At 48.4% G+C, this 25,350-nt stretch overlaps 1 protein-coding gene across 3 annotated transcripts; it reads left to right on the forward strand.

Moving 5' to 3' along the window:
• Nucleotides 1-5,814: 5,814 nt before the first annotated feature.
• Nucleotides 5,815-22,838, forward strand: DHRS7B (dehydrogenase/reductase 7B). 3 transcript variants are annotated; one of them, XM_048495458.1, is made up of 6 exons: nucleotides 5,823-5,916; nucleotides 13,524-13,699; nucleotides 14,373-14,488; nucleotides 16,955-17,165; nucleotides 17,932-18,024; nucleotides 21,400-22,838. In XM_048495458.1, exons 1-6 carry the CDS (start codon nucleotides 5,897-5,899, stop codon nucleotides 21,603-21,605), a joined length of 822 nt encoding a protein of 273 aa, XP_048351415.1. In that variant the 5' UTR covers nucleotides 5,823-5,896; the 3' UTR covers nucleotides 21,606-22,838. The 3 variants fall into 3 exon arrangements, with proteins under 3 accessions (XP_048351413.1, XP_048351415.1, XP_048351414.1); XM_048495456.1 differs by lacking the exon at nucleotides 21,400-22,838 and having other exon boundaries at nucleotides 5,815-5,886; nucleotides 17,932-18,300; XM_048495457.1 differs by lacking the exon at nucleotides 21,400-22,838 and having other exon boundaries at nucleotides 5,870-5,999; nucleotides 17,932-18,301.
• Nucleotides 22,839-25,350: the final 2,512 nt, after the last annotated feature.

Consider the following 25,350-nt stretch of genomic DNA (forward strand, 5'->3'; position numbering starts at 1 on the left):
CATGCCGTCCCCCTTTTTGGGGTGGGTTGAAATTGAGGCTTGGATGCCTTTTGTTTCAATGTTAATTATTAGCCACTGTTTTTATGTATTTTAAGATGTTTTATTGATGGAGCTTATGTATTGTGTTGCATTGGATTTGTTCCTGTTTAATGTTTTATATTATGTTGTTCACCGCCCGGAGCCCTTCAGGGATCGGGTGGTATAGAAATCGAAATAATAAACAAACAAACAAATAAATACAGAAGTTGCTGCGATTGCCCATAACGGTCGCCATCGGCACCCACGGGCAGCGGTGGGATTCAGCAGATTCACACCACTTCTGCAGAACCAGTTGTTAAAATGGCGCTTGTAAACAACCAGTTGTTAAATGATTTGAATTCCCGCCACCAGAACCGGTTGTTAAATTATTTGAATCCCACCACTGCCCACGGCTGTCTTTTCTGCCGCCTGTTTCCTTCTTCCCCCAAACAAAAAGTCCGTCCTGATTTCCTTCCACCTTGCTGGAGGAGGACTTCCTTCAGAAGAGCATCCGTTCGGAGACAGCTGCCTCCATCTTAGGCGTGTGCTCGGCTTGGAACCGTGCAACATTTTGTGACTGTCCGAATGTCAGCTGTGTTGAAGTTAGGGAAGCCTACCTCTTAGCCCCCCATTTTTGTGGAGGTGCCTACCACCCATTTCAAAAATCTGCCTAGTGCCTACAGGCACAGAAGTTCCACAGGGAAGGGGGTACTAGTAAGTAGACACTGATGGCTTGAACCTCTACCCCTTCCACAGATTTGATCATGAAGGATGGAATGCATGTGGTTTGTATTGTCAAAGGTGTTCATGGCTAGAATCAGCAGGCTGGGGTGGGTTTGCCAGCCTGAAGTCTAGTCACTTTAGCTCCCAACATTTATCCTGCATCTATGGCTGGCATCTTCAAGGGCATGTAATGGCCGATGTGTTCCTCTCAGTGGCACAGCGTACCAGCCATAGATGCAGCAATATGTTAGGAGCTGAAACTGGGCCACAGAGCCCAGAAAACCCACAACAGTCCCATGGTTTGTGTTGGCCAGTGTTCATCACTTTGAATAAGCCTGTCCAGCTTGGAGAATCCTGCTGAGTGCTAACTTCTCCCTCTCGGTAACATGAAATGTCAGGCTGCAAGGAAAATACATTGTGAAAGAGAAAACTTTCCTAGCAGCTTTCTGGGAAGAGAAATCCATCGCCTTTTAGCCCCACCTTTCCCTTACGAAGGAGCTCGGAAAACCGCACATGGCTTCAGCCTTCTTCCGCTCTATCCTCGCACCAGCCCTGCGAGGTAGGCTAAGCGGAGAGGAAAACAACCAACTCAACGTCATCCAGCTTCTTTCACCACCGAGTCCCCCTCCCACCGTCGAGTAACCCCGCTGTTCCCTCCCGAAGGAGCTCAGAAAACCGCACGCGACTTCAGCCTTCTTCTATACTATCCTTGCACCAACCCTATGAGGTAGGCCAAGCGGAGAGGAAAACAACCAACCCCACACCACCAAGGTCCAGTCCGAAACGACAGCCCCCACTTCTCTCCACCATTCTGACAGCAGTTGGAGATCTATTCTTGCTTTTTAGCTAGCTAGATAACTGGTGGAGAAACTGTCTCAGTCTTGGAAAGGGAACGGAAACAGGCAAGAGGAAGGCACAGTGACCTTGACGAAGCAATTGTCTCATGAACGCAAAGGTGCATTTCCTGCGGGTGGCTTGCGTTTAATATCTTCTTTTAAGCGTCCGAAAAGATGAGAGGGTTGGCCCATCTGCATTTGTTAAAAAAGCTCCCTGAAAGGTTTGCCAGTATTATGACTTGGGGGAAGAGAAGCCCCCCCGCCCCCCCCCACGCTCCTCTTCATCTTTGAAACTGTTTCCTTCTGGGAGCAAAAAAAACCCCAACAACACGGAAAGAATCCAATGCCCAGCCACGGCACAACGGTAAAGAGACCGGCTTTGAAAACCAGAGCTTTAAAAAGCCAGCGGGCGGGCGGGTGTGGGCGAATGTGGGCGAGTTGCTAGCTCACCAGAGCATCCAATTATACCTGTCCTCGGTCCAGCATCAATAAGTATCCCCCCAGAGGGATATTTGGGGAGGGAAGAAGATAGAAGGAACAGAGATGAAATAGACTCATTGGGGAACAGAAAAAGAGCTGCAATTGAACAAGCAGTGGATCAAACCCACCACCTAGTGGACGAGGTGAATAAAGCAGCCCGTGTTAAATATTTCCTGTGTTAAATATTTCCCGTGTTAAATAAATCCTGAATTGCACAGGTATACACGCCATTGAATTTAGTAGGATTTGCCTATCTGAACAAACAAGGGTAGAGCTTGCTACAGAAAGGGACACCAGGGACTGGTTGGCATTGCTGAAGCCAAGAACGCAGGCTCCACGCAGAATGCATCAGAGAGAAAAACAGACTGGCGGTATTGAATGCAACCAACACAACAGGGAAATAAACCTGAATCTATACAGGTTGCTGGGTTGCCACGTTTTCAGGTTACTTTTGAAGGAATGGAGACTGATTTAAAAAGATAAACGAAGACGAGTTTTGATTTATACCCTGGCTTTCTCTCCTGTAAGGGGACTCTAGGCCTCCTATGGTGCAAATCTAACAGGGCACAAATGTCACGGGAGCTTTCGCATTTAATGCTTCAGGAATAAACCCCAACAGACCCCTGAGCCACTAAGGGGTTGAGCTCACTTTGCCTACAAACCAAGTTAGGCCCAAGCCTTGTTAGGTTAGTGTCGCCTGGCGCAGCCAAACGTACACCTGAACACGTGCAGCTAGCCTTATCCCGAATCAGTCCCTCGATGGGTGGTCTTTCACATTGTCTACGACCTGACCCTTTTAACAAGAGATGTCAACTGCATCCAGCAGGGAGGGGGGAAACAGCCCTGGAAACAGCTGAGCGTCCGCCAGCAGCTGCCAAACACTTTGAAAGACAAGGCAGGTGGCAATGCAAAACCAGGCAGCAGATGGCACACTAGTGACCGCAAGAGGCGACAAGAAAGCCAGGCCTTCTGTAACCACTTAACAATCAGAGAGGGGAACAGGAAGGCTGCGTACAGAATTCTGTTGTTAAGGAGAAGAGTTTGGATGTATACCCCACTTTTTTCTTTTTTAAGGAGACTCAAGGTGGCTTACAAGCTCCTTTCCCTTCCTCTCTCCACAACAGACACCTTGTGAGGTAGGTGGGGCTGAGTTAGAGAGAACTGGGACTAGCCCAAGGTCACCCAGCAGGAATGTAGGAGTGTGGAAACACATCTGGTTCACCAGGTAAGCCTCCACCACTCAGGTGGAGGAATGGAGGAGAGGGGAATCAAACCTGGCTCTCCAGATTAGAAGCCACCTGCTCTTAACCACGACACCACGCTGGCTCTCTAAGATGGCAAGAACTGCCCCCACTCAGCAATGTGAGAAGCATTCAGTACTGTGAGCTTGCCCCCTGCAGTCACAACAGGTAGTCTAGAATTTTCTGGATTTACACAATATTGAGGATTCCAATTCCACTTGAAGAAGTGAGACTTGCTTATCACTTTAACATAAGAACAAGCCAGCTGGATCAGACCAGAGTCCATCTAGTCCAGCTCTCTGCTACTCGCAGTGGCCCACCAGGTGCCTTGGGGAGCTCATATCTTACCCAAGAGATGAAGGATGGAGGTCCATGTGCACCACCTTGTGGTTAACAACCAGCATGGTGTGGTGGTTACAAGCAGGTGAACTCTAGAGAACCAGGTTTGATTCGCCACTCCTCCATATGAGACTCTTATCTGGTGAACTGGAATTGTTTTGCCACTGCTACATTCCTGCTGACTTACCTTAGGCCAGTCACAGGTCTCTCTGAACTCTCTCAGCCCCACCAACCTCACAAGATACCCCCTGTGGGGAAAGGAAGGCAAAGGAGTTTTTTGTAAGCCAATTCAAGCCTTCCTACAGGACAGAAAGGTGGAGTATAAATCCAAACTCTTCTTCTCAGTTACTATAATGTGTTGTATCTTTAATAGCTTTATAGGAGGAAGGGGAATAATCAGACAAAGCTTTCTCGATGGTGACAAAAGCTGCATTTCTTGAACTTCATAGTATTGTGGGGTAGTTAATGGCTCAGGAACCCATTTGGGCAATTTGTGTATCCAAGCGTGTACCACTGAGGAAAGGACCTACACATCCACACACAAAGGACATTCAATAACTTGTTCTAAGCTCTGAGTTCACAGTTGCACAGGGAAGGGTCTAGTTAACTGGCATCTGGAAGTAAAATTTCAGTTTACCTTGGGGAGCAAGAATTGCCTCCTCTGACTAGATGCAGCAACCCTCAAGACTCTGCTATCTCCTAACTTCTGCTGCCTGGAGATACCAGGAATTTACCTGACCACACTGGTAATCTTCACAGGCCTTGTTTCAAATGCATCTGAGGCTAGAAAGGTGGCAACCCAAAAAAAAGGGGCCTTCTTGGTGGTATCACCAAAACTGTGGAACTCCTCCTACAGGAGATTCATCTCTCCCATGATCTTGTCTTCCACTCATAGGTAAAGGCTTCTTTGTTTTGGCTGGTATTCTCTCACTAGCTTTTATTAGCCCATCTCCCCGTTGGTGGGTTTTTGTGTATTTATAGCATGTTTAACGTAATGGTTCTAAATGTTTTGTATATCATAGAACCATAGAGTTGGAAGGAACCCTATAAGCCATCCAGTCCAACTCCCTGCTCAATGCAGAATCAGGCTGCCCTACAGCATCCCTAAGAAGTGTTCATCCAATTGCTGCTGGAAGACTGTCCATGAGGGGACAGCCCTAGGCAGCCGAGTCCATTCCCAAACGTTTCTTACTGTAAAAAAAATCCAAATATCTAGCTAGTACCTTTCCCCCCTAATTTAAACCCATTATTGCAAATCTTGCCCTCTACTGCCAAAAGGAACAGCTCCTCACCCTGCTGTAGCATGATGCAATGGTGAAGAATGGCTAAGAATGAATGGCTAAGCACGAAGAACCAGGTTTGATTCCCCACTCCTTCATGTGAAGCCTACTGGGTGACCTTGGGCCAGTCCCAGTTCTCTCAGCACTCAACCCCACCGACCTCACGAGGTGTCTGTTGTGGGGAGAGGAAGGGAAAAGGACTTTGTAAGCCCCTTTAAGTCTCCTTACAGGGGAGAACAGCAGGGTATAAATCCAAGCTCTCCCGATTTTGCTTGTGTGGAGAGGACAAGGAGGAGTCTGTAAGCCCCTTTGAGACTCCTTACAGTTGAGAAAAGCAGGGTGTAAATCCAAACTCCCCTTCTTCTCCTGACAGCCTTTCTAATACTGTAATACAGCAATTCCCCAGAGGGGTCTCAGAAAGGGGTAGGTTGAGAATGGATCTATCCTGGCCTTAACCCCTCTGGACTGTACATTCCCAAGTCCCTCGGCCGTTCTTCCTAGGGCTAGGGCTCCAGTTGGTGCATGCCAGTTTCCAATACCTTTTATTGCCTGAAAGGTTGCAGTGCTTCGTTTCAATTGGTTCTGGTGGGTTTTCCGGGCTGTGTGGCCGTGGTCTGGTGGATCTTGTTCGTTTTAATGTTCAGAGCCTTGGAAACTTTGCATTAGAAGGCAAGTCCATAATAAAACTTGAAACCCAACTTCCCAGCAACTAGCCCAATAACAGAAGCCTCTGTGTCTTTATCCGCCATGGAAGTGGAACCTTAAGCACAGAGCTCTCGTTTCCACTGGAGCGGGGACGCTAAATAGAAACGGACCTGCCTTGAAACCGGTCCTCTCTTTTTAGGGTCCCCGGCCAATCGCCGCCGCGCGCTCCCTATTGGCCCGTTTCCTGTCAGGCGCCGCCTCTCGCCAGGTGGGCGTGGTTTGATTGGCTCTGCCGAGGGGTGGGAGAGGTCAGCCCGCTTCCAGGTGCGTGGTCATGGTGATCGTGGTTGCCAGGTAATCTGATGGGGGTGAGCCGTTGCTTGGGAACCACTTGCGGGGTGGGATGGAGGACCTCCCCAGAGCGGTGTCTGCAAGGGGTAGGTGGAGAATGGATCTATTCTGGCCTTTATTATTTATTTGTAGCAGCCCCCCCCCCCCCAATGCCATGAAGGAGGGAAAGAGCTAGTGGGTCTCCCCCATGAGCAAGGCTTGGAGCAAAGAATGCCAACCTCCAGGTGGGGCCTGGGAATCCCCTGGAATGATCCCCCAGGCAACAGAGATTAGGTCTCCTGGAGAGAATGGCTGCTTTGGAGGTGGGGTGGGGGGTGGGGAGAGACTCTATGGCATTGTACCCCACTGAGGTGCCCGTCCCCTCCAAATCTCCAGGAGTTTCCCAACTTGGATCTAACCACTGTGCCCTCCTACCAACCCTACTACTAGGAGCGTGGGTTGGGTTTGCCAAGTTGACGACGCTGTTAAGAGATAACAGCTTGAACATTTTGGTAGAAACCTGGAAACCTTTTATGAAATCTCTTTTGAAAACCTATTCAAATAGTAGTGGCAGGGTTTGAAATCTCTGAAGATGTAGATTGCGATCACTAGAATACACTTAAGAAATAACTATAATTGAATCAATATTTTAATTATGCATGCATGAACCCAGAGATAACTTTTAATCAAGGGTGAGACAGCTGGAAGTCAATATATGATGTGCAGTGCTTTTGTGTTTACTCCAGCCTTTCCCCCAACCCAATGAAAGCACTATTCCAAAATAAAAATGAAAATCAGGGAGCCTCCTTAAAAATAGTTTCTGATGGTAGCCAGGTCATTCTGCAGTAGATCAGTTCTAGTCCAGTCCAGAGGCTAATAACCATTTCATGGTATCTTTCAATGCTGTCTGACAAACAGGCTTTGACTCTTGAAGTCAAATTTAACTGAGCATCTGTGTTGTCTTTTCCATGTTCAAAGCACTTCACGTACATTCTAATCTTTAGAACCCTGCGAGGTAGGCCTGTATATGGGGGAGACGATGTTAAGTGTGCTTTGGCAACGGCCACTTAATGCACAGGTGATTTGAACCCGTGGCACACATGAAGCTGACCTTTTACTTAGTCAGACCATTTCGATTGCTTGCTCTGACTGGCAGCTGCCAGGAAAATAAGCAGGTCTGCACAAATCTAGCGATACCGCATTAGACAGAGATGCCCCGTGAATCTTTAGTAAATTCTATTCTTAAAAAAAACAAAAACTTTTGCATTGCTTTAATTACTACTTTGATCCCAAGGGTGGGGATTAGAAATGCACACTGCTGAAAAGAAACGGTCGAGAAAAGACAGGGAGGATTAATCTGGAAAGTCTGTTAATTCGATATTGTGTCAGCGTTTGCTCTTCAACAAGTAAACGCTTGTCACTGTGCGGTGATCACACCCTGAATCATACGTTGGGCAACTGAATTCGTGTTGTGTAACTTGCTCTGGGCAACGTTTCAGTCTGCAGCGGCTTGAAATGTTCAGGGCAGGGGGGAGAAACGCTCTGTCTATGTGCTAATTTTAGAGAATGAGGGACAACAGCTATAGTCTTTCCCACAAACTGACATTTATTGTTAATAGTATCCAGCATGTCCAGGATTTACATAATTGAGTCACCCTTCTAGAAGCCAAGAGGAAATAAGTAAACTTAAGATAGGAGACCGTCAGGAACTATTTTCAGCAGTAAGGCTGTATGTTCTCTTTCATCAGTTACAGGTTCTTACCTGCCCACTTGAAAGACTGGGCCAATCTATGTGATGCGGCTACAGCATGCTATACTTTGTGTCTGTGTGGGGGTGATTACACTGCTGGCCACAATTGGATGAGCTTCCCTGATGTCACAGAGGCGTGGCAGAAAGATTTCTGACTGTTACAAGGGGAGACGATGAAAACCTAGAGAAAGGCCGACAAGTTGAAGGCAAAAATCAATGAAAAGGTGCCTGGTCCTGATATAAGAGAGCAGAAAGGAGTGTTTGGGAGGAATTGTGGGGGAGAGGATTGGAAAAGGATTGTAGGAAGGTTTGGACCAGAAAGGGCATATACACATGGCCAAGAGGGTGAAGGCATTTGCAGCAGACATATTGATAGGAAGCAGGCAGCCAGATATATGTCTGCCAGCCCCTTTTGCTGAATTTGATCCCGCAATGCATTCTTCAGCACACGCATGCCCCTTAGCCCCAGCACTGACTAGACTGCTGACTGACGTGCTGCCAATCTGGCTCTACGGCGAGGAATTGAGCAAAACCCCAGCTTGGAAGGCCTGGACAAAGTGGCACAGCCAACAGCTATATTTAGTAAGCAGAATGGGGTGCGGGGGAGGCTGTTCTTCTGTGGGCTGAGTGGTCCCAAGAAGGGAGTATAAGCGTGATCTGGCTCTATTATAATTTAGGAGGGTGCTATCATTCCGAAGGAGCAACAAGAAACAGTCTGGATTTTCAGCCTGCTGGACTCTTAGCCAAATATAGTATTGTCCCAGTATTAATTTTTCCCCTTGGCTCCCCCCCCCCCCCCCGCCCCCGTTATGGTGTGGTTCAGACTAGGTCACTAGGATCTAAAAATCCTGGGTTCTAATCCCCACTCTGCCATGGAAACTTGCCGGGTGACCTTGGGACAGTCACACATTTTCCTCCTAACCTGCTTCACAGGGGCGTTGTGAACTTAAAACTGCAGGACAGGAGAGCAATGTCAGGGGCTCCCATCGGGGAGGGAGGCGGGGTATAAACGGAGTAAACGAATAAGTAAAATAAGATCTTATGTGTAGGCGTGCAAGCTAGTGAAAACACTGAGTAGGTCTGCCTCTCAGATGCCTGCTGGAAGGAAGGTGTCGATCAAAAAAGAGCTTTTGGTGTTCAAAGCGCTCCTCTTGTTGTGAACCAGGCAGACTGCTGTTCCTGTTCTTATTTTGCAGACCCGAGATGAAGAGAGCTGATTGCGCAAGGCCTAGTGAGAGTCCATGACAGGGGTGGGCTGCCACTTGGCCACACTTACCTGGCTCTTCTGGTTACTCATATATGGCATCAGCTGCATCCCAGGTGATGTCGTGCGGAGCAGTGCAGGACGGGCAAAGGAGCACTTGTCTGGAAAAGGGGCTGGCTCGTCGAGAGCCAGTGTGGTGTAGTGGTTAAGAGCGGGTGGATTCTAATCTGGAGAACCGGGTTGGATTCCCCACTCCTCCACCTGAGTGGCGGTAGCTTACCTGGTGAACCAGATGTGTTTCCGCACTCCTTCATTCCTGCTGGGCGACCTTGGGCTAGTCACAGTTCTCTCTAACTCAGCCCCACCTACCTCACAAGGTGTCTGTTGTGGAGAGAGGAAGGGAAAGGAGCTTGTAAGCCACCTTGAGTGTCCATACAGAAGGGAAAGGTGGGGTATAAATCCAAACTCTTCTTCTAAGGTGCACTCCCTGGTTTTTGTCATTTTAAACAGCTTTAATTCTCTTCGGGCGTTCGCACTTTCCACATCAACGTGGTCTGATGTTTTGTGCAGGGGTCCTCCCCGCAGAGCTCAGAGGCACAATTTTGGTGCCTGCCAGGTGTTTTTGGGAAGTGGCCGGGGCCAGGTAGGCCTTTTGCCAGCAAGGCTTCTGATTGGCCGTGCAGATTTTTAAAAATACGGCCTCTGCGCTACGTCACTGAAGTTAAGCTGTGGCGATCGTTTGGCTGTGTCCGCTGTGCAGTGTCAGAATTCCAAATGTGCCCCCAGGCCCAAAAAGGTCGGGGACCCCCCAGTGTTGTTGGACTGAGAACCAGGCTCTCTCTCTCCACCCTTACCTACATCACAGGGTTGTTGTGACGACAGAATAAGGAAAGTAGAGCCGTATCTGAACTCCTTGGAGAAAGAGCGAGATCACGCACTAGACAGATCCTGAAGCTGATCGAATGCTCTCCCTATAGAAAATTAGTCCCTACTGCGGCAAAATGGAATTTCTTAACGTGGCTCCGTGTTTGTTCGGGGTGAGCCCCACTCCAGCGTCAAGAGGTCCGGTGTGCGCCAAGGTATTTCCTCCAGAGACTAACCGTTCTTGGACCCAGCAGTTCGTAAGGTGGTTTGCCATTTTCCTCGACCCCTTTTGCCTGGCGTGGTGTTTGCGGCTGCTGCCTTCTGCCCGAGGCAGAGTTTGCGTGCAGTTTTTGTGTGAAGGCACAAGGCTGATAGCTGTGGATTGTGGACCTTTGCGTGGGAAGGCTGGGTTGGTTGATTAAACAGAATGTTTTGCGTCAGGAAACAGTCTTCAACATGTGTGTAGCGTTCGCGAGCCAGGACAGAGGAAGGTCCGCATTCGATTTTGTCACTAGACTAGTGAAGCTCTAGTCCCCCAGAGAATCACAGAACGCTCACTAGCCCATGGTAGCCATTTTTGTGGGAGCAGCCCCGGCCCATTCCTCAAAACCCAACAAGAACTGTTGCAGGCCCAACAAGAAGAAGAGTTTGGATTCGTACCACACCTTCCCCTCTCGTAAGGAGACTCAAAGGGGCTCACAAACTCCTTTCCCTTCCTCCATCCTGCAACAGACATCTTGTGCGGTAGGTGTAAAATGTAAAGTGATGCACATAGGGGCAAAAAATCCAAACTTCACATACATGCTACAGGGGTCAGTGCTATCAGTCACAGACCAGGAAAGGGATTTGGGCGTCTTAGTAGATAGTTCCATGGGAATGTCAACTCTATGCATGGCAGCTGTGAAAAAGGCAAACTCTATGCTGGGGATCATTAGGAAAGGAGTTGATAATAACACTGCAAAGATTGTCATGCCCTTATATAAAGCACACACGTGGTGCTGCACGCGCACTTGGAGTAACTGCAGGTCCAGTCTCTGGTCAGCCACATCTCAAAAAAGGGATGTATCGAAGAGATAAGAGAAGTGCAGAGAGAAGGGCAACAAGGATGATTGAGGGACTGGAGCACCTTCCTTATGAAGAGAGGCTGCAGCGTTTGGGACTCTTTAGTTTGGAGAGGAGACGTCTGAGGGGGGGGATATGATTGAAGTCTATAAAATTCATGCATGGGGTAGAAAATGTTGACAGAGTAGGAAATTTTTTCTCTCTTTCTCAAGCAATACTAGAACCAGGGGCAGACATTGAAAAAGTAACGCTGGGGGGGAAGAATTAGGACTAGAAATAGAAAGGAAACACTTCTTCACGCTAACGCAGGATTTCACGGTGTTTGGAATATGCTGCCACAGGAGGTGGTGATGGCCACTAACCTGGATAGCTTTAAAAGGGGCTTGGACAGATTTATGGAGGAGAAGTCGATTTATGGCTACCAATCTTGATCCTCTTTGATCTGAGATTGCAAATCCCTTAACAGTCCAGGTGCTCGGGAGCAACAGCCACAGAAGGCCATTGCTTTCACCTCCTGCATGTGAGCTCCCAATGGCACCTGGTGGGCCACTGTGAGTAGCAGAGAGCTGGACTAGATGGACTCTGGTCTGATCCAGCAGGCTAGTTCTTATGTTCTTAGGTGTGGGAAAAACACTGTGGGAAAAACTTAGGGTATTACAAATGGATCCTCGGCTTCTGTTTCTCATTAAAAAAATCCATTCAGATAATTACGGCCAGGTGAAATTCACAAATAAGGGCGACCTAACCCCAAAATTTCCAATCTCGACAGGTGTAAGGCAGGGCTGTATTTTGGCTCCTCATCTTTTTAATTTATATTTGAATGATTTAGCCCCAATTCTACAAAAAACTAATGGACACCCCCCAAAATTAAATAACTAGGAGATACCCCCCAAGACTACTTTATGCTGATGACACTACAATCTTAAGTCATATACTCAGGAGTTGGTCTCTTTAAAGATATCTGGCGAATTTTCCATGACTACTCGTCAAAAAAAAACAGTTTAGTTATCAATTATGCCAAATGAAAAAAATTCTAGTTTTCTCAAAAATCTTGGAAACCGCAAAATTGGGTTATTGGTAACAACTCGCTTACACAAGTTAAGGGAATCTCAATTATCTTGGTATTGTTTTCCAGCATAAACTTCCAAATGGTCCAAACAAAAAAGCAAAAAGTAATTACAACTCTGCTAGTTCCTCAGCTTCCCTTTAATTACACAATTCTTTTACACCAAAGGTAAACCAAATTGTTCCAGCTGCTGTAAGAATATTTTGAAGCAAAAAATAATTTCTATCCCTTCTGTATGGTTCAAGAACTTTGGCTACAGGAGTTTGACTCCTAATATTGAGGAAAAATACAGTCCTCCTTTTTACCAGGAAAAAAATCTTGGGTGTTTCCAAAGTAATGTGTCCCCAAATAGAGGGTGATCTATGCAGAACTGGGGTATTACACTCTATTGAAACGAAAGCTTGGATTATGCTTTTTTTAAATTTTGGCTAAAAAAATATTCTTTAGGGTAAAAGGAAAGTTACGTTATTCCTCCTCTATTTTAAATCTGACCCGACTGAGCATATCCTGGTTGTTTCCATATCGAATCCAAAATAAGAACTCTAGGATTCTCTTTGGAATTTCTCAGAACCTCTTAGCGGTAGAGGAATATATATTTAGATTGCTCAGCCAAAGACTGATTGATATGGAATTTCAGTCCCTTCACCCAGTACAACCTGCAGTATGCTCTCCAGACTTTCTAAACCTACCCATACTACATGGGAAGATAGCAAAATACCTCTGTAGTCTCGACAGTCCATCTCGTCGCAGAGCATTTATGCTTGCCAGAGTAAATGCCTTTCCTTCCAAAGTTACAATCGGGAGATTTCAAGGTGTTTTATTTGCTGACAGACGATGCCCATGCTCTGTAAATGCCGTGGATACAATACAGCATATCCTCCTAGAATGTCAGCTTCACCCTGCACTACGTAGTCACTATATAACCCTGATTATCAAACATAAAACAAATTTGCCTTCGGCTTATGTAGTGAAGTATTTACTCAGTGATGCATCTTCTGAGATAACCTTTAGGGTCGCTACATATCTAGCGGAAGTAATATCTCAAAGACGGTACTAAAATGTGTCCCTCGATGTATCAAATCATCTAAATTACATTGATTTAATGTCTGAGGCTAATGAGAAGTTGTTTATATCAGCTTTAATTAACATATGGATATCACAATAGGTCTCCAGAAAGTTTGTGTATAATTTATCCTAACTTAGTGTATTGGATGCCTTGTAGTATTGTTGTTTATGAAACGAACATACTGTATGTAGAATTATTTATGCCTAATAAAGGTTTACTGTACTGTACTGTTCTTAGGTGGGATTGAGAGAGTTCTGAAGTAGCCCAGGGTCCCCCAGCAGGAATGTGGAAGTAGGGCAACAAAGTTGGTTCACCAGATAAGAGTCCGCTGCTTATGTGGCGGAGTGGGGAATCAAACCCGGTGCTCCAGGTTAGAGTCCACCTGCTTTTAACTACCACACCACAACATTAAGGCCCTCTTGGGCCAGACAGTCTGTGAACAAGACCCAGAGGCCGTTGGGCCGGCTGACTTCCTGGCCTTGCTTCCTGCTTTTCGCTTGCCGGTTTGTGCGTGCTGCCGAACAGGTGCCTGGAAATGGCCGCTCTGTGTTGGCTTTGTGGCCTTGGGCCATTCTGAAGCAGAAGGCTGACGGAAAGTTTTGCTTTCTCACAAATCCAGGAAGAACTGCCACAAAGGGAAGCTGATGGATTTCCTGTCCATAAACGTCCTCCCGCTGCTGGTGGGCGGCTTGGGGATCTACGGCATCTTCTGGCTCCTGCAGCGGATACAAGCGAGGGCCTACCTCAAAGATGCGGTGGTGGTGATCACCGGAGCCACTTCGGGCCTAGGGAAAGGTAGGTTCTTTGGGGAGGCGTGTGTTGCATGTTAAGTGCTGTCAAGTCGCTATGACTTGCTGTCATGTCAACCTATGACATGAGGACCAGGAATGTGCACCTTCGGTTGGGAGGCCCAAAGTTTGAGGGTTTCCAGCTGCAAAATCCAACAGGTAGATCTCCAGAGGAAAAGACTCCACTCTTCCTGCTTTTTTTCACACAGCTCATGGGTGAATTAGGGCTGTAGCAGCATTGAAAAGGAACCACACAATGTGATAGATGGACTAGAATGAGTAGACCAGAAAGGGCTCGGGTTCAAATCTTGTGATGGCAACTGGGTAATCTTGGATGAGTCCCATTTTTCCCTCCTGTCAGCTGAACACACTGCAGAAGGTGAGGACAAAATGGGATGTGCTGCCCCAGGTTCTTTTAGTCGTCCGCCCCCCCCCCCCCCCCACCTTATTTCACCAACTGAGCTGCTCACTCGCAAAACTAAACCCAAACCCGAGCTGAAAAGATGCACGGAATAAAAACTGTCTATAGAGGTAATGAGAGGTTGTTTGGTGCCGGTGTCGGAATGCTTTGCATGATGTACTTGAATCACGTAGACCCCGCCACCACCCCCAGCCTAGGAAAGATGAATACCATGTGTTTTTTTCTGATGCCACTGCTGTCCTTTCTCTGTGCGGCCAAGAATGTGCCAAAGCTTTCCATGCTGCCGGGGCGAAACTGGTGCTGTGCGGCAGGAACAGTGAGAGGCTGAAGGACCTTCTGCGGGAGCTCTCCACCACAGCCGGTCATTCCAAGAACGTAAGAATGGGGAAAAGGGGGAAAGAGGTGGAGCCGCTTGGGGAGCTGGAGCTGGAGCTGTCCACATGGAGGGCTCCGAGTTCAAACTCTGCCATTCCCACTTAAAAAGGGTACCCTGTGAGGCAAGATAGAAGAAGAGTTTGGATTCTCCTGTAAGAGTTTGGAGTCTCCTGTAAGGAGACTCAAAGGGGCTCACGGTCTTCCCCCCCCCCCACAACAAACACCCTGTGAGGTGGGTGGGGCTGAGAGAGCTCTGAAGAACTGTGACTAGCCCAAGGTCACCCAGTGGCATGTGTTGGTTCCCCAGATAAGCCTCCACAGCTCAAGCGGCAGAGTGGGGAATCAAACCCGGTTCTCCAAATTAGAGTGCCCCTGCTTTTAACCACTAAACCACACTGGTTCCAAGTTCAAACTCTGCCATTCCCAGTTAAACCTCACAGGGTTTCCCAGCTAAAGCGGCAGAGCGGGCAATCAAACCCGGTTCTCCAGATTAGAGTGCCCCTGCTTTTAACCACTACACCACACTGGTTCCAAGTTCAAACTCGGCCATTCCCAGTTAAACCTCAGAGGGTTTCCCAGTTAAAAAGGGTACCGTGGGAGGCAGGATAGAAACGATCTCATCTTCTAGGCTCCCACTTCCTTAAAAATATCTACATGGGTACTTACAGACAGCAGATAAACTGTCTCAAACCAGTGCGGGGAATGTTCAAGAATCTCCTTTTCACCAGCAAATGCTGAGCGGTCCCCTAAAGGAGACTGTAAGCGCTTGCTTGTGCTGGCCTAGAGCGGATAGAATCATAGAGTTGGAAGGGGATGGACAGGCCATCTAGTCCAGTTCCCTGTTCTATACAGAATCAGCCCAAAGCATCCTTGTAGCCCAAGCTACAAGGGTCAGTGCTATCAGTCACAGACCAGGAAAGGGATTTGGGCATCTTAGTTGATAGTTCCATGGGAATGTCAACTCAATGCATGGCAGCTGTGAAAAAGGCAAACTCTATGCTGGGGATCATTAGGAAAGGAATTGATAATAAAACTGCAAAGATTGTCATGCCCTTATATAAAGCCGTGGTGCGACCGCACTTGGAGTACTGTGTCCAGTTCTGGTCGCCGCATCTCAAAAAGGATATTGAGGAGATAGAAAAAGTGCAGAGAAGGGCAACAAGGATGATTGAGGGACTGGAGCACCTTCCTTATGAGGAGAGGCTGCAGCGTTTGGGACTCTTTAGTTTGGAGAGGAGACGGCTGAGGGGGGATATGATTGAAGTCTATAAAATTATGCATGGGGTAGAAAATGTTGACAGAGAGACATTTTTCTCTCTTTCTCACAATACTAGAACCAGGGGGCATTCATTGAAAATGCTGGGGGGAAGAATTAGGACTAATAAAAGGAAACACTTCTTCACGCAATGTGTGATTGGTGTTTGGAATATGCTGCCACAGGAGGTGGTGATGGCCACTAGCCTGGATAGCTTTAAAAGGGGCTTGGACAGATTTATGGAGGAGAAGTCAATCTATGGCTACCAATCTTGATCCTCTTTGATCTGAGATTGCAAATGCCTTAACAGTCCAGGTGCTCGGGAGCAGCAGCAGCAGGTGGCCATTGCTTTCACCTCCTGCATGTGAGCTCCCAAAGGCACCTGGTGGGCCACTGTGAGTAGCAGAGTGCTGGACTAGATGGACTCTGGTCTGATCCAGCTGACTTGTTCTTATGTTCTTATGTTCTTAATCTAGCTGCTGTTTAAAGAGGTCTACTGAGGGGGAGCCTCACCAGATCTCGAGGCAACCAATTCCACTGCCGAACTACTGTTACTGTCAAACATTTTTTGTAATATTTAACCTGTACCTTTCCACCCGTCATTTAAACCCATCCCGTCCTCTGCTGCCAACAGAACTTTTCCGCTCTCTTAGACGACTGCTCACATAGTTCCACCCCCATACACTTGCACCCTTTGGTCTTCGGTGCAAATTCTCTCCTCTGGAAATTGAACCAAAACACCTGAAGATAAAGGAAAGTCTTCCCCTTCGGCTTCGAGCTTTCTTTATTTTGCAAGCCATCCAAATTAGCACCCGTCATGCCTTTGGACAACATGTTAATTTTGTGTTAGTGGAAGAAGCTTCCTTGCCTCTTGTCCTGACCCTGTAGTGCCAGTGGTGGGATTCAGCTGGTTCGCGCCACTTCGGCAGAACCGGTTGTTAAAATGGTGCTTGTAAATAACCGGTTGTTTAATTATTTGAATGCCACCACTACCTAGTCCCAATCCGTTTCGCCAAGCGACTCCCAAATTCTCATGTTATAAGAGAAGGTGACTAAGTTTCCCTTGGTCCACATCTGTTTGATAGACTTTCTTCAAGCGGTTCTGGACGTATTTATCTGCCTCTTGACTTGCATGTGGGCCCCCAGTGATCGTGTGTCTGGGCAGGGATTTCCCAAGTTTGAATCACATTCTTTTCCTTGTTTTGTAACAGCCCCACAAACATCACACAGTGACCTTTGACCTCTCAGACACCAAAGCCGTGTTCAGTGCCGCGGAGGAGATTTTGAAGGGCGTGGGTCAGGTGGACATCTTGGTCAACAACGCCGGGATCAGTTACCGAGGAACCATAGCGGACACGGTGGTAGAAGTGGACAGGAAAGTAATGGAAACCAATTACTTTGGCCCCGTCGCTTTGACGAAAGGTAAAAAAACTTACCATTTAAAGGAAATATTCCAAGACTTGAGTGGTCACCTGAAATACACCCTCCTTGCTAAGTTAAATCTCTATGTGCATTGTTCCACTGGAAGGCCCGGGTGCACAAACAGAAGCATGAGATAGAAAGGCCAACTGGTAAACCACCATGCCCGCTCTTGGGGAAAATTGAGATGAAGAAGAAAAGTTTGGATTTATATCCCCCTTTTCTCTCCTATAAGGAGACTCAAAGGAGCATACAATCTCCTTTCCCTTCTTCCCCCACAACAAACACCCTGTGAGGTAGGTGGGGCTGAGAGAGCTCCGAAAAGCTGTGACTAGCCCAAGGTCACCCAGCTGGCATGTGTGGGAGTGCACAGGCTAATCTGCTTCACAGCACAAGTGGCAGAGCGGGGAATCAAACTCGGTTCCTCCAGATTAGAGTGCACCTGCTCTTAACCACTACGCCACTGCTGCTCCTTGTGGGTCTTGCTTCAGCTGGACAAGATTGTGAAAGGGCTCCCTGAAAATAAAATAAAACCAAAACGAGAGAATGGGGAGGAGGGGGGGGGGGGGTTTGACACCACAGGATTCAGAAAAAAAATCCAGCTTCCAGGACAGAATATATTATGCAGTTCCAGTTTCCGTGTCTTTGGGAGCGGATTCTTCTTTGGAGAGGAACGGAACCGGATCAGGGTAGTGAGAATGAGCTGAATCCCGACCCTTGGGGAAGAAATAAGATTCTAATATTTCTCCTGTGTTTTCTTTCTCTTCAGCCCTCCTGCCTTCTATGATCAAGAGGAGGAAAGGCCACATTGTGGCGATCAGCAGCGTCCAGGGCAAAATAGCCATTCCTTTCCGCTCGGCCTGTAAGTCTGATGTCTCGGGAGGAGGTGGTATTGGAGATATTCACATGCCGTTGACTTTGGAAGCATCAGCGGGCAAAGAAAAAGGGTTGCAAACTTTCCCAGGGGTTATATGAGGGGAAGGGAACCTCATATACAAGCTTCTGGCTTACACACAACCATGCAGCACTGGGTGGAAAGAATATTTTCCCCCATCTCTTACATCAAGCAGACGTGAGGGCCTTCTTTGGGGCCACTCCAGTCACAAAGTTTACAGAGGGGCCAACCACAAAGCGTCCTGCTTGAAAACAGGGTCCTGGCATTTTATGTTATTTCTGGAATGGGCCCTGTCAGGCACGCTCCATTGTACCGTGCTGCCATTTGGGCTGGAAAAAGGCCAACTACCATTTCCAGTTTTTTGAGCGGGAGCAGGGAGCACATCTCTTTCGCTCTCTATTTTTCCTGCCGCTCACCACAGAGGGCTCAAGCAGGTCAGAGGAAGATCACACTGCCTATTAAATGCAGACTGCTGCCGCAGCTGACCTCTGGACCATGCCAGCGCTTCAACCACCAGTGGGCTTTTGGTTAAAACCAGGCTCCTGTTAGGTCTTTTATGAGCATGTTTTAAAATGTTCTCTTTCCTCCTTTGAAAGGCTAACCGCCAAACAGGAGAACCCAGCTTGAGAGGCCAAAACGGAGCTGTTGAAGGATTCAATCGCCTCTCTCCTTTCCACTTCACGGTTCCCCGTTGCCTTTTTAAACGGGGGAATGGAAACGCCTGATCTCCCAAGCCCGACAGTTCGCAGTCCTCCCATAGGTACTTCGCACCAGACGAGTACCCCGCTGCTCAATACAGAGTTCCAGATTTGGTGCTCTGAACACTGCAATCGGCTTGATACAGATAGCTAATCACAGCACTGACATTTAACTTCAGGACAGGGATGCTGTCAGTAAAGATATCTGATCCTTGCTGGTTCTTGAATTTAAAAGTATTCAGAGGAATAGCAGAACTCCGTGCCTGGGACTCGTTGTTCCAGCTAAGAATGTGCTGCCGAGTCACAGCCAACCCTGTAGGATTTTCAAGGCAAGAGATGTTTTGAGGTCTTTTGCCATCGCTTGCTTCTGTGCGGGTCAAGAGGTCTGAAAGAACTGCGACTGACCCACGGTCCCCTAAGCCAGGGGTCTGCAACCTGCGGCTCTCCAGATGTTCATGAACTACAGTTCCCATCAGCCCCTGCCAGCATGGCCACTTGGAGAGCTGCAGGTTGCAGACCCCTGCCCTAAGCAGACTTCATGTGGAGGAGCGGGGAATCGAACCCGGTTCTCCAGGCTAGATTCCACCCTTCTTAGACTAATGGCCCCAAGCTGGGTTAAAATCTGGGGTAACAAAACATCTGTCCCCTGCATCTGCTCTTCGAAGCAGACGCTGCGCTTCCCTAAACACTTTCACCTCAGGCCTTTTTTCGGACTGCTCTGGCGCTGGCCGGGCGGAGCAGGGATGGCATTACCGTTGACGGGTTCAGGTGGGAGTCCTGGGCTACATCCAGACGTAAACTCCGTCAGCTTTGAACGCCTCTTGAATTGGGGAGACGGATCCCAGTATGGAGGTAAGAATTCAGTCTGCTCACATAGGGATCTACTGGGATGTTGAGGGCATGGGAATCGTTAACCTTATGAAACTTGAGCACAGGTTTCCGAATGACGGTATGAAAAAAAGTCCGGAATGGACAGGACGTAGCTGTTTTTGTTCCTGGGTACCATGTATCCTATTTTCAATGTAAAAATACTCTCCCTCCATCCTTGCCTAGTCATTGAACCTAGATTCATAGAATCATAGAGTTTGGAAGAGACCAGAAGGGCCATCCACTCCAACCCCCTGCCACACAGGAAATGACACAATCAAAGCACCCTTGACAGCCGGCCACTTAGCCTCTGCTTAAAAACTTGTGAAGAAGGAGACTTCACCACTCTCTGAGACAGCGAATTCCACTGTCGAACAGCCCTGACTGTCAGGAAGTCAGGAAGTTCTTCCTAATGTTTAGGTGGAATCTCTTTTCCTGCACCTTGAATAAATTACTCTGTGTCCTAGTCTGTGAGGCAGCAGAAAACAAGCTTGCTCCCTCTTTGACATAGCATCCCTTCAAATATTTAAACATGGCTATCATGTCCCCCCTTAACCTTCGCTTCTCCAGACTAAACATCCCCAGCTCCTTATGCCTCTATTCGTAGGGCATGGACTCCAGACCCTTTATCATTTTGGTTGCCCTCCTCTCTGGACTCCAGAGTATCTCCAGCTTGGTTGTCAATATCCTTCTTGAATTGTGGTGCCCAGAACTGAACACAGTACTCTAGGTGATGTCTGACCAGTGCAGAGTAGAGTGGTACAATGACTTCCCCTTTGATCTGTAGACCACAGGGGTCCTCCTAAATCCACGTGTCTGGGGCCAAATGTGGCCCCCCTGAAGTGGCATTTATCCGGCTCCGGGCCAGGGCATGGTGGCTGATGGCGGGTTCCATTCATGTGCAGTGGCGCACGAGGGAGAGGATGAACCGGCCCCAACGGGCTAAGTTGGATTTCGTAATTAAGGCATGATGGCACCCCTAAATCTCCATGAATTTTCTTGGACTCCAGAGTTGGAAACCTTACAGACGTGGCAACTCCTGTCCGGCCTTCCTCTCCTCGGGCTACTCCATGTGTTGCCTTCCTCAGGCTTTCTTGTTCCGCCTCATCTCCCATTGGCATCAGCCAGGCCGGGGTGGTGAATCGGCCATTCAGGCTGCTAGAGGAAGAACCTCCAGGAAGATACTCTTAATCCTGGGTTAGATGGAATGCTTCATTGGGAAAGTCTTCTGCTTTTTAACAGGGGAAGGTATTCCACAGCCTCCCCTAAACAATATTTGGAGTCCCGGCCCTCTTGTAATTTCTGGAAGAATATTACTTTGGTCAGAATACCTGGGTTCCCTGAAAAATAGACCATGACAGAAAGGCTTCTGAAAGTTATGGAAATCTCAAAATACATTTTACAATCATTTGTGCATAGGAATTTGTTCATAGTTTTTTTTAGTCCGGCCCTCCAACAGTCTGAGGGACAGTGAACTGGCCCCCTGTTTAAAAAGTTTGGGGACCCCTGATCTAGACACTACACTCTTATTGATGCATCCCAGAATCGCATTGGCTTTCTTGGCTGCTGCGTCACACTTCTGAATCTTCCTAATGTTTCCTGCACTTTGAATCCATTACTCCTTGTCCTAGTCTCTGGAGCAGCAGAAAACAAGCTTGCCCCCAAGCTTGGCTTTCTGATCCCACGTTTCCCGGAGCTACCTGAAATCCGTAAGAGGCTGCATGTAAAGGAAACAGACTTTTCACCTTCTCTTCAAGGCCTTTTTTATTCTCCGCAGTGATGGACAAGACCACCAGCCAAGGCCAGGGAGCAGCAGAGGTGGCTCAGGAAGTCCTCAGCGCTGTGGGGAAGAGGAAGAAGGAAGTGCTGGTTGCCGGCCTCACGCCTTCGCTGGCGGTGTACTTGCGGATGTTCTTCCCCCGCCTATTCTTCACCCTCATGGCAGCCAGAGCGAGGAAGGAGAGGAAAGCCAAGGAGTCGTAGCTGGAGCGGGGACTGTCAGCAGAGGCAGCCAGCTGTTGAAAACTAAGCATCTGCCCGACGTCTGGACTGCAGCGATTCTTCTGAACACGACGCCCCTTTCATTTGACACGTGAAGCTGTACCTGGTCTCACGCCGATGACGGCTTTTCCCGCCCTCCTGGGAAATTTTCCTGGGACCTGCAACATGAAGGCTTTACCCATAGCCCACAAGGTTCTTCTGCATTTTTAAACGGACAAGAGCCCCTCGCGTTCATTTCAGCAGGATTCGGCTTAGGAGGGCCTAGCTCGCTTGGCTTTTCCCGCACTCGTCATTAATGCTCACGTGCTTGGGAAGCACCCGAAAAGCAGGGTTTCCTCTTCTCGGGGCCACAGTTGCTTGATGGGGAAAAAGGGGAAGCTGTCCTGGTCTCCGTTCTGAAAGGAGAGCCGTTTAAATAATGTTTATGGCGCTCACTTTGTACCCCAAGGCCCCGCGGTTAGGTCTCCACCCAAGCCCTGCTTCCGGATGCAGCCTGTCAGCCAACTTATTCTCCCATGTTAAACTCTGTGCTTGTCCCTGGCAGACAAAAATCACGGGAGGGTTTTTATAGATGACCCCTTAGATGCACGCTGCTCAAGAATTTCAGAGGGGAGCACACGGCTTTCTTCACAACCTGGACCCAACGGGCTAAGTGGGCTCAAATAGCCAAATCAGAGCAAGAAGTGTAAACACTGTTACTAACACCCCCTGAATTTAATATCACCATCCTGGGACTAACATCTCTAGGAACCCAGCATGGAAACCTAATTTACCCCCAGGGTTCGTTCCGTCTGCTTTGGCCTGTCTCTGGGCACGGATATTACTATGCATCACTATGCAAGCGACTTTTGTAACTTCCAACTGTCCTCTGCATACAGTTGGGGTTTGCCGAGATTTGTGCCCCACAAACTCACTCAAGCAGAGCGTAGCTTGAGCAGAGAGTAGGTCAGAAAAACCCCATGCGCACTCAGGCCATGCTAGTATCTGATGCCCACCCTAAATGTTTAAAATGTCAGCTCTGTGCCGGGGTCTGGTGCTCAAGAAATCGGAAGCAGCTGTTTTGCGCTAGGCCAACGGCATGCATTCTCCCGTGGTCCTCTCTTCTCTTGAATCTGTAACATCCTTGTACTAAGCCTGCCAAAATTTAAACATTGTTTTCAGCTCTGGCTCTTGCAAAAAAAAAAAAAAGTAAACGTGTACAACTTGTCTGCATAATTCCATAGCCCCATATTTCAATTTTTTTTCTACCCAGGGACCCTATATTGCAAAACGGCTGTCAGTGTTTTAATCTTGAGTACAGGTCAATTAATATCACGGTCTATCCCAGTGATGGCGAACCTATGGCACGGGTGCCAGAGGTGGCACTCGGAGCCCTCTCTGTGGGCACGCCTGCGAAAGTTTCAGTTTACACGCAAGTTAGCTGGGGCGGAAAATCACCCTGGCCACACAATAATACTACATCTAGGCTGGCCTGGGCCACTGAGCACAATGTTTGGAGAGGAGGCGTCTGAGGGGGGATATGATTGAAGTCTATAAAATTATGCATGGGGTAGAAAATGTTGACAGAGAGACATTTTTCTCTCTTCCTCACAATACTAGAACCAGGGGGCATTCATTGAAAACGCTGGGGGGAAGAATTAGGATTAATAAAAGGAAACACTTCTTCACACGACGTGTGATTGGTGTTTGGAATATGCTGCCACAGGAGGGTGGTGATGGCCACTTCAACCTGAGCATAGGCTTTAAAAAAAAGGGCTTGGACAGATTTATGGAGGAGAAGTCGATCTATGGCTACCAATCTTGATCCTCCTTGATCTGAGATTGCAAATGCCTTAGCAGACCAGGTGCTCAGGAGCAGCAGCAGCAGGTCATTGCTTTCACATCCTGCCCGTGAGCTCCCAAAGGCACCTGGTCAGCCACTGCGAGTAGCAGAGTGCTGGACTAGATGGACTCTGGTCTGATCCAGCAGGCTAGTTCTTATGTTCTTAATGTGCGCGCACCACTGTGAGCAGGGAAGACTTGGCTGGCGGGCCTGGTGGTCTGGGTGGCTGCTGCCTGGGCGGGGGGGGGGGGGGGAGGAGGCAGAGATGCTAGAGAGGCACAGAGCGGTGCGCATGGGACTTGCTGGTGGCTAGAGCAGGCTGGCCCCTGCTCGAGCGGGTGGGGCGGAGGAAGAGGGAGCCAACCGTTTTTTTCTAAACTAAAACCTCAGCATTCAGGTTAAATTGCCTGATAAATATTTGCGATAAATAAGTGGGGTTTGGGTTGCAATTTGGGCACTCGGTCTCAAAAAGGTTCGCCATCACTGGTCTATCCCAAGCAAGACATACACAGATGAACCACCTTCTCTCAACAAGCCCCCGTTTCAGTTCCAAGGTTCAGCACCAGATACTTGTAGAAAAACCACATTTAAAGTTCTGGTCTGCAAACCCTCCCACTGCCAGGAGGGGGGAAAACCCAGCAAGAATGTCTGTCGCCCGCTGCACGCCTGTCTTGTCATCAGAAATAGCAGGCTTTGAACCCTTAGCCAGATTGACCCACCGAACGGACGCAACGGCCGGCTTTTTGTCAGCTGCGTTGGATTCCAACGGCTAAAGATAGCGGAGAGTTTTGGCTGCGCCCTCACGGGGAGGCAGTTTCAAGGTTGCAGGCTTTGCAGCATGCAGGTCATGTTGCAGCGACCCCGTTTGGAGAAGGGACAGGTGTGTCTCCGAGACGCTCGGGTTTCGCCGTCAAGTTCAAATCTCGCACGGAGGCTCAGAGGGAGCCGTGCACCAGTTCTTCAAGAGGTGACGCCAACAGGTTTGTGTTTCAGACTGGTATGTGAATATGGTAATCCAAATCAATCAGTTGTGGAGACTTGTGCACTGCACAAAAATAAATGTGCGTAGGTACAGCAGCAGTGGCATAGTGGTTAAGAGCAGGTGCACTCTAATCTGGAGATTTGAGTGGGGTTTGATTTCCCACTCTGCCACTTGAGCTGTAGAGGCTTATCTGTGGAACCAGATTAGTTTGTGCACTCCAACACATGCCAGCTGGGTGACCTTGGGCTAGTCACAATTCTTCAGAGCTCTCTCAGCCCCACCCACCTCACAAGGTGTTTGGAGTGGGGGGAAGGAGATTGTAAACCCCTTTGAGTCTCCTTTAGTCTGTAGTAGAAGAGTCTAGCTCCCTTACCAGATAAAGAAGATGAGTAGTTTGGATTTATACCTTTCCCACACTTCTCTCCTGTAAGGAGACTTAAAGGGCCTTACAAACTCCTTTCCCTTCCTCTCCTCACAACAGGCACCTTATGAGGTAGGTGGGGTGGAGAGAGTTCTGAGAAGACTGCGACTGGCCCAAAATTACCCAGCCAGCTTCATGTGAAGGAGCACGGAAAACAAACCGAGACTAGAGCCTGTTGTGTTTAACTGAGTTTGATTCCCGGCTCCGCTTGAGCTGTGGAGGCTTATCTGGTGAACTAGATTAGCTTGTGCGCTCCCAGCACACGTCAGCTGGGTGACCTTGGGCTAGTCACAGTTCTTCAGAGCTCTCTCAGCCCCCACCCACCTCACAGGGGGTTTGTTGCGAGGGGGGAAGGGAAAGGAGATTGAGAGCCCCTTTGAGTCTCCTTACAAGAGGGAAAGGGGGGATATAAATCCAAACTCCCCCTCTTCTTCACTACACCACGCTGACTCTCAGGAAGGCTATAGCCCCAAGCATGGCCTCCCTCATCATAATCCAGGGC

This window comes from Sphaerodactylus townsendi, linkage group LG04 (assembly GCF_021028975.2).
Source record: "Sphaerodactylus townsendi isolate TG3544 linkage group LG04, MPM_Stown_v2.3, whole genome shotgun sequence".
NCBI lineage: Eukaryota > Metazoa > Chordata > Lepidosauria > Squamata > Sphaerodactylidae > Sphaerodactylus > Sphaerodactylus townsendi.

What these genes read in the sequence shown, in the direction of transcription:
- DHRS7B (XM_048495458.1), top strand. Translation starts at nt 5,897, where the DNA reads ATGGTGATCGTGGTTGCCAG. An exon ending in CCCCGTCGCTTTGACGAAAG is followed by an intron (nt 17,166 to 17,931) that starts GTAAAAAAACTT and finishes CTTTCTCTTCAG; the next exon opens with CCCTCCTGCCTTCTATGATC. An exon ending in CATTCCTTTCCGCTCGGCCT is followed by an intron (nt 18,025 to 21,399) that starts GTAAGTCTGATG and finishes TATTCTCCGCAG; the next exon opens with TGATGGACAAGACCACCAGC.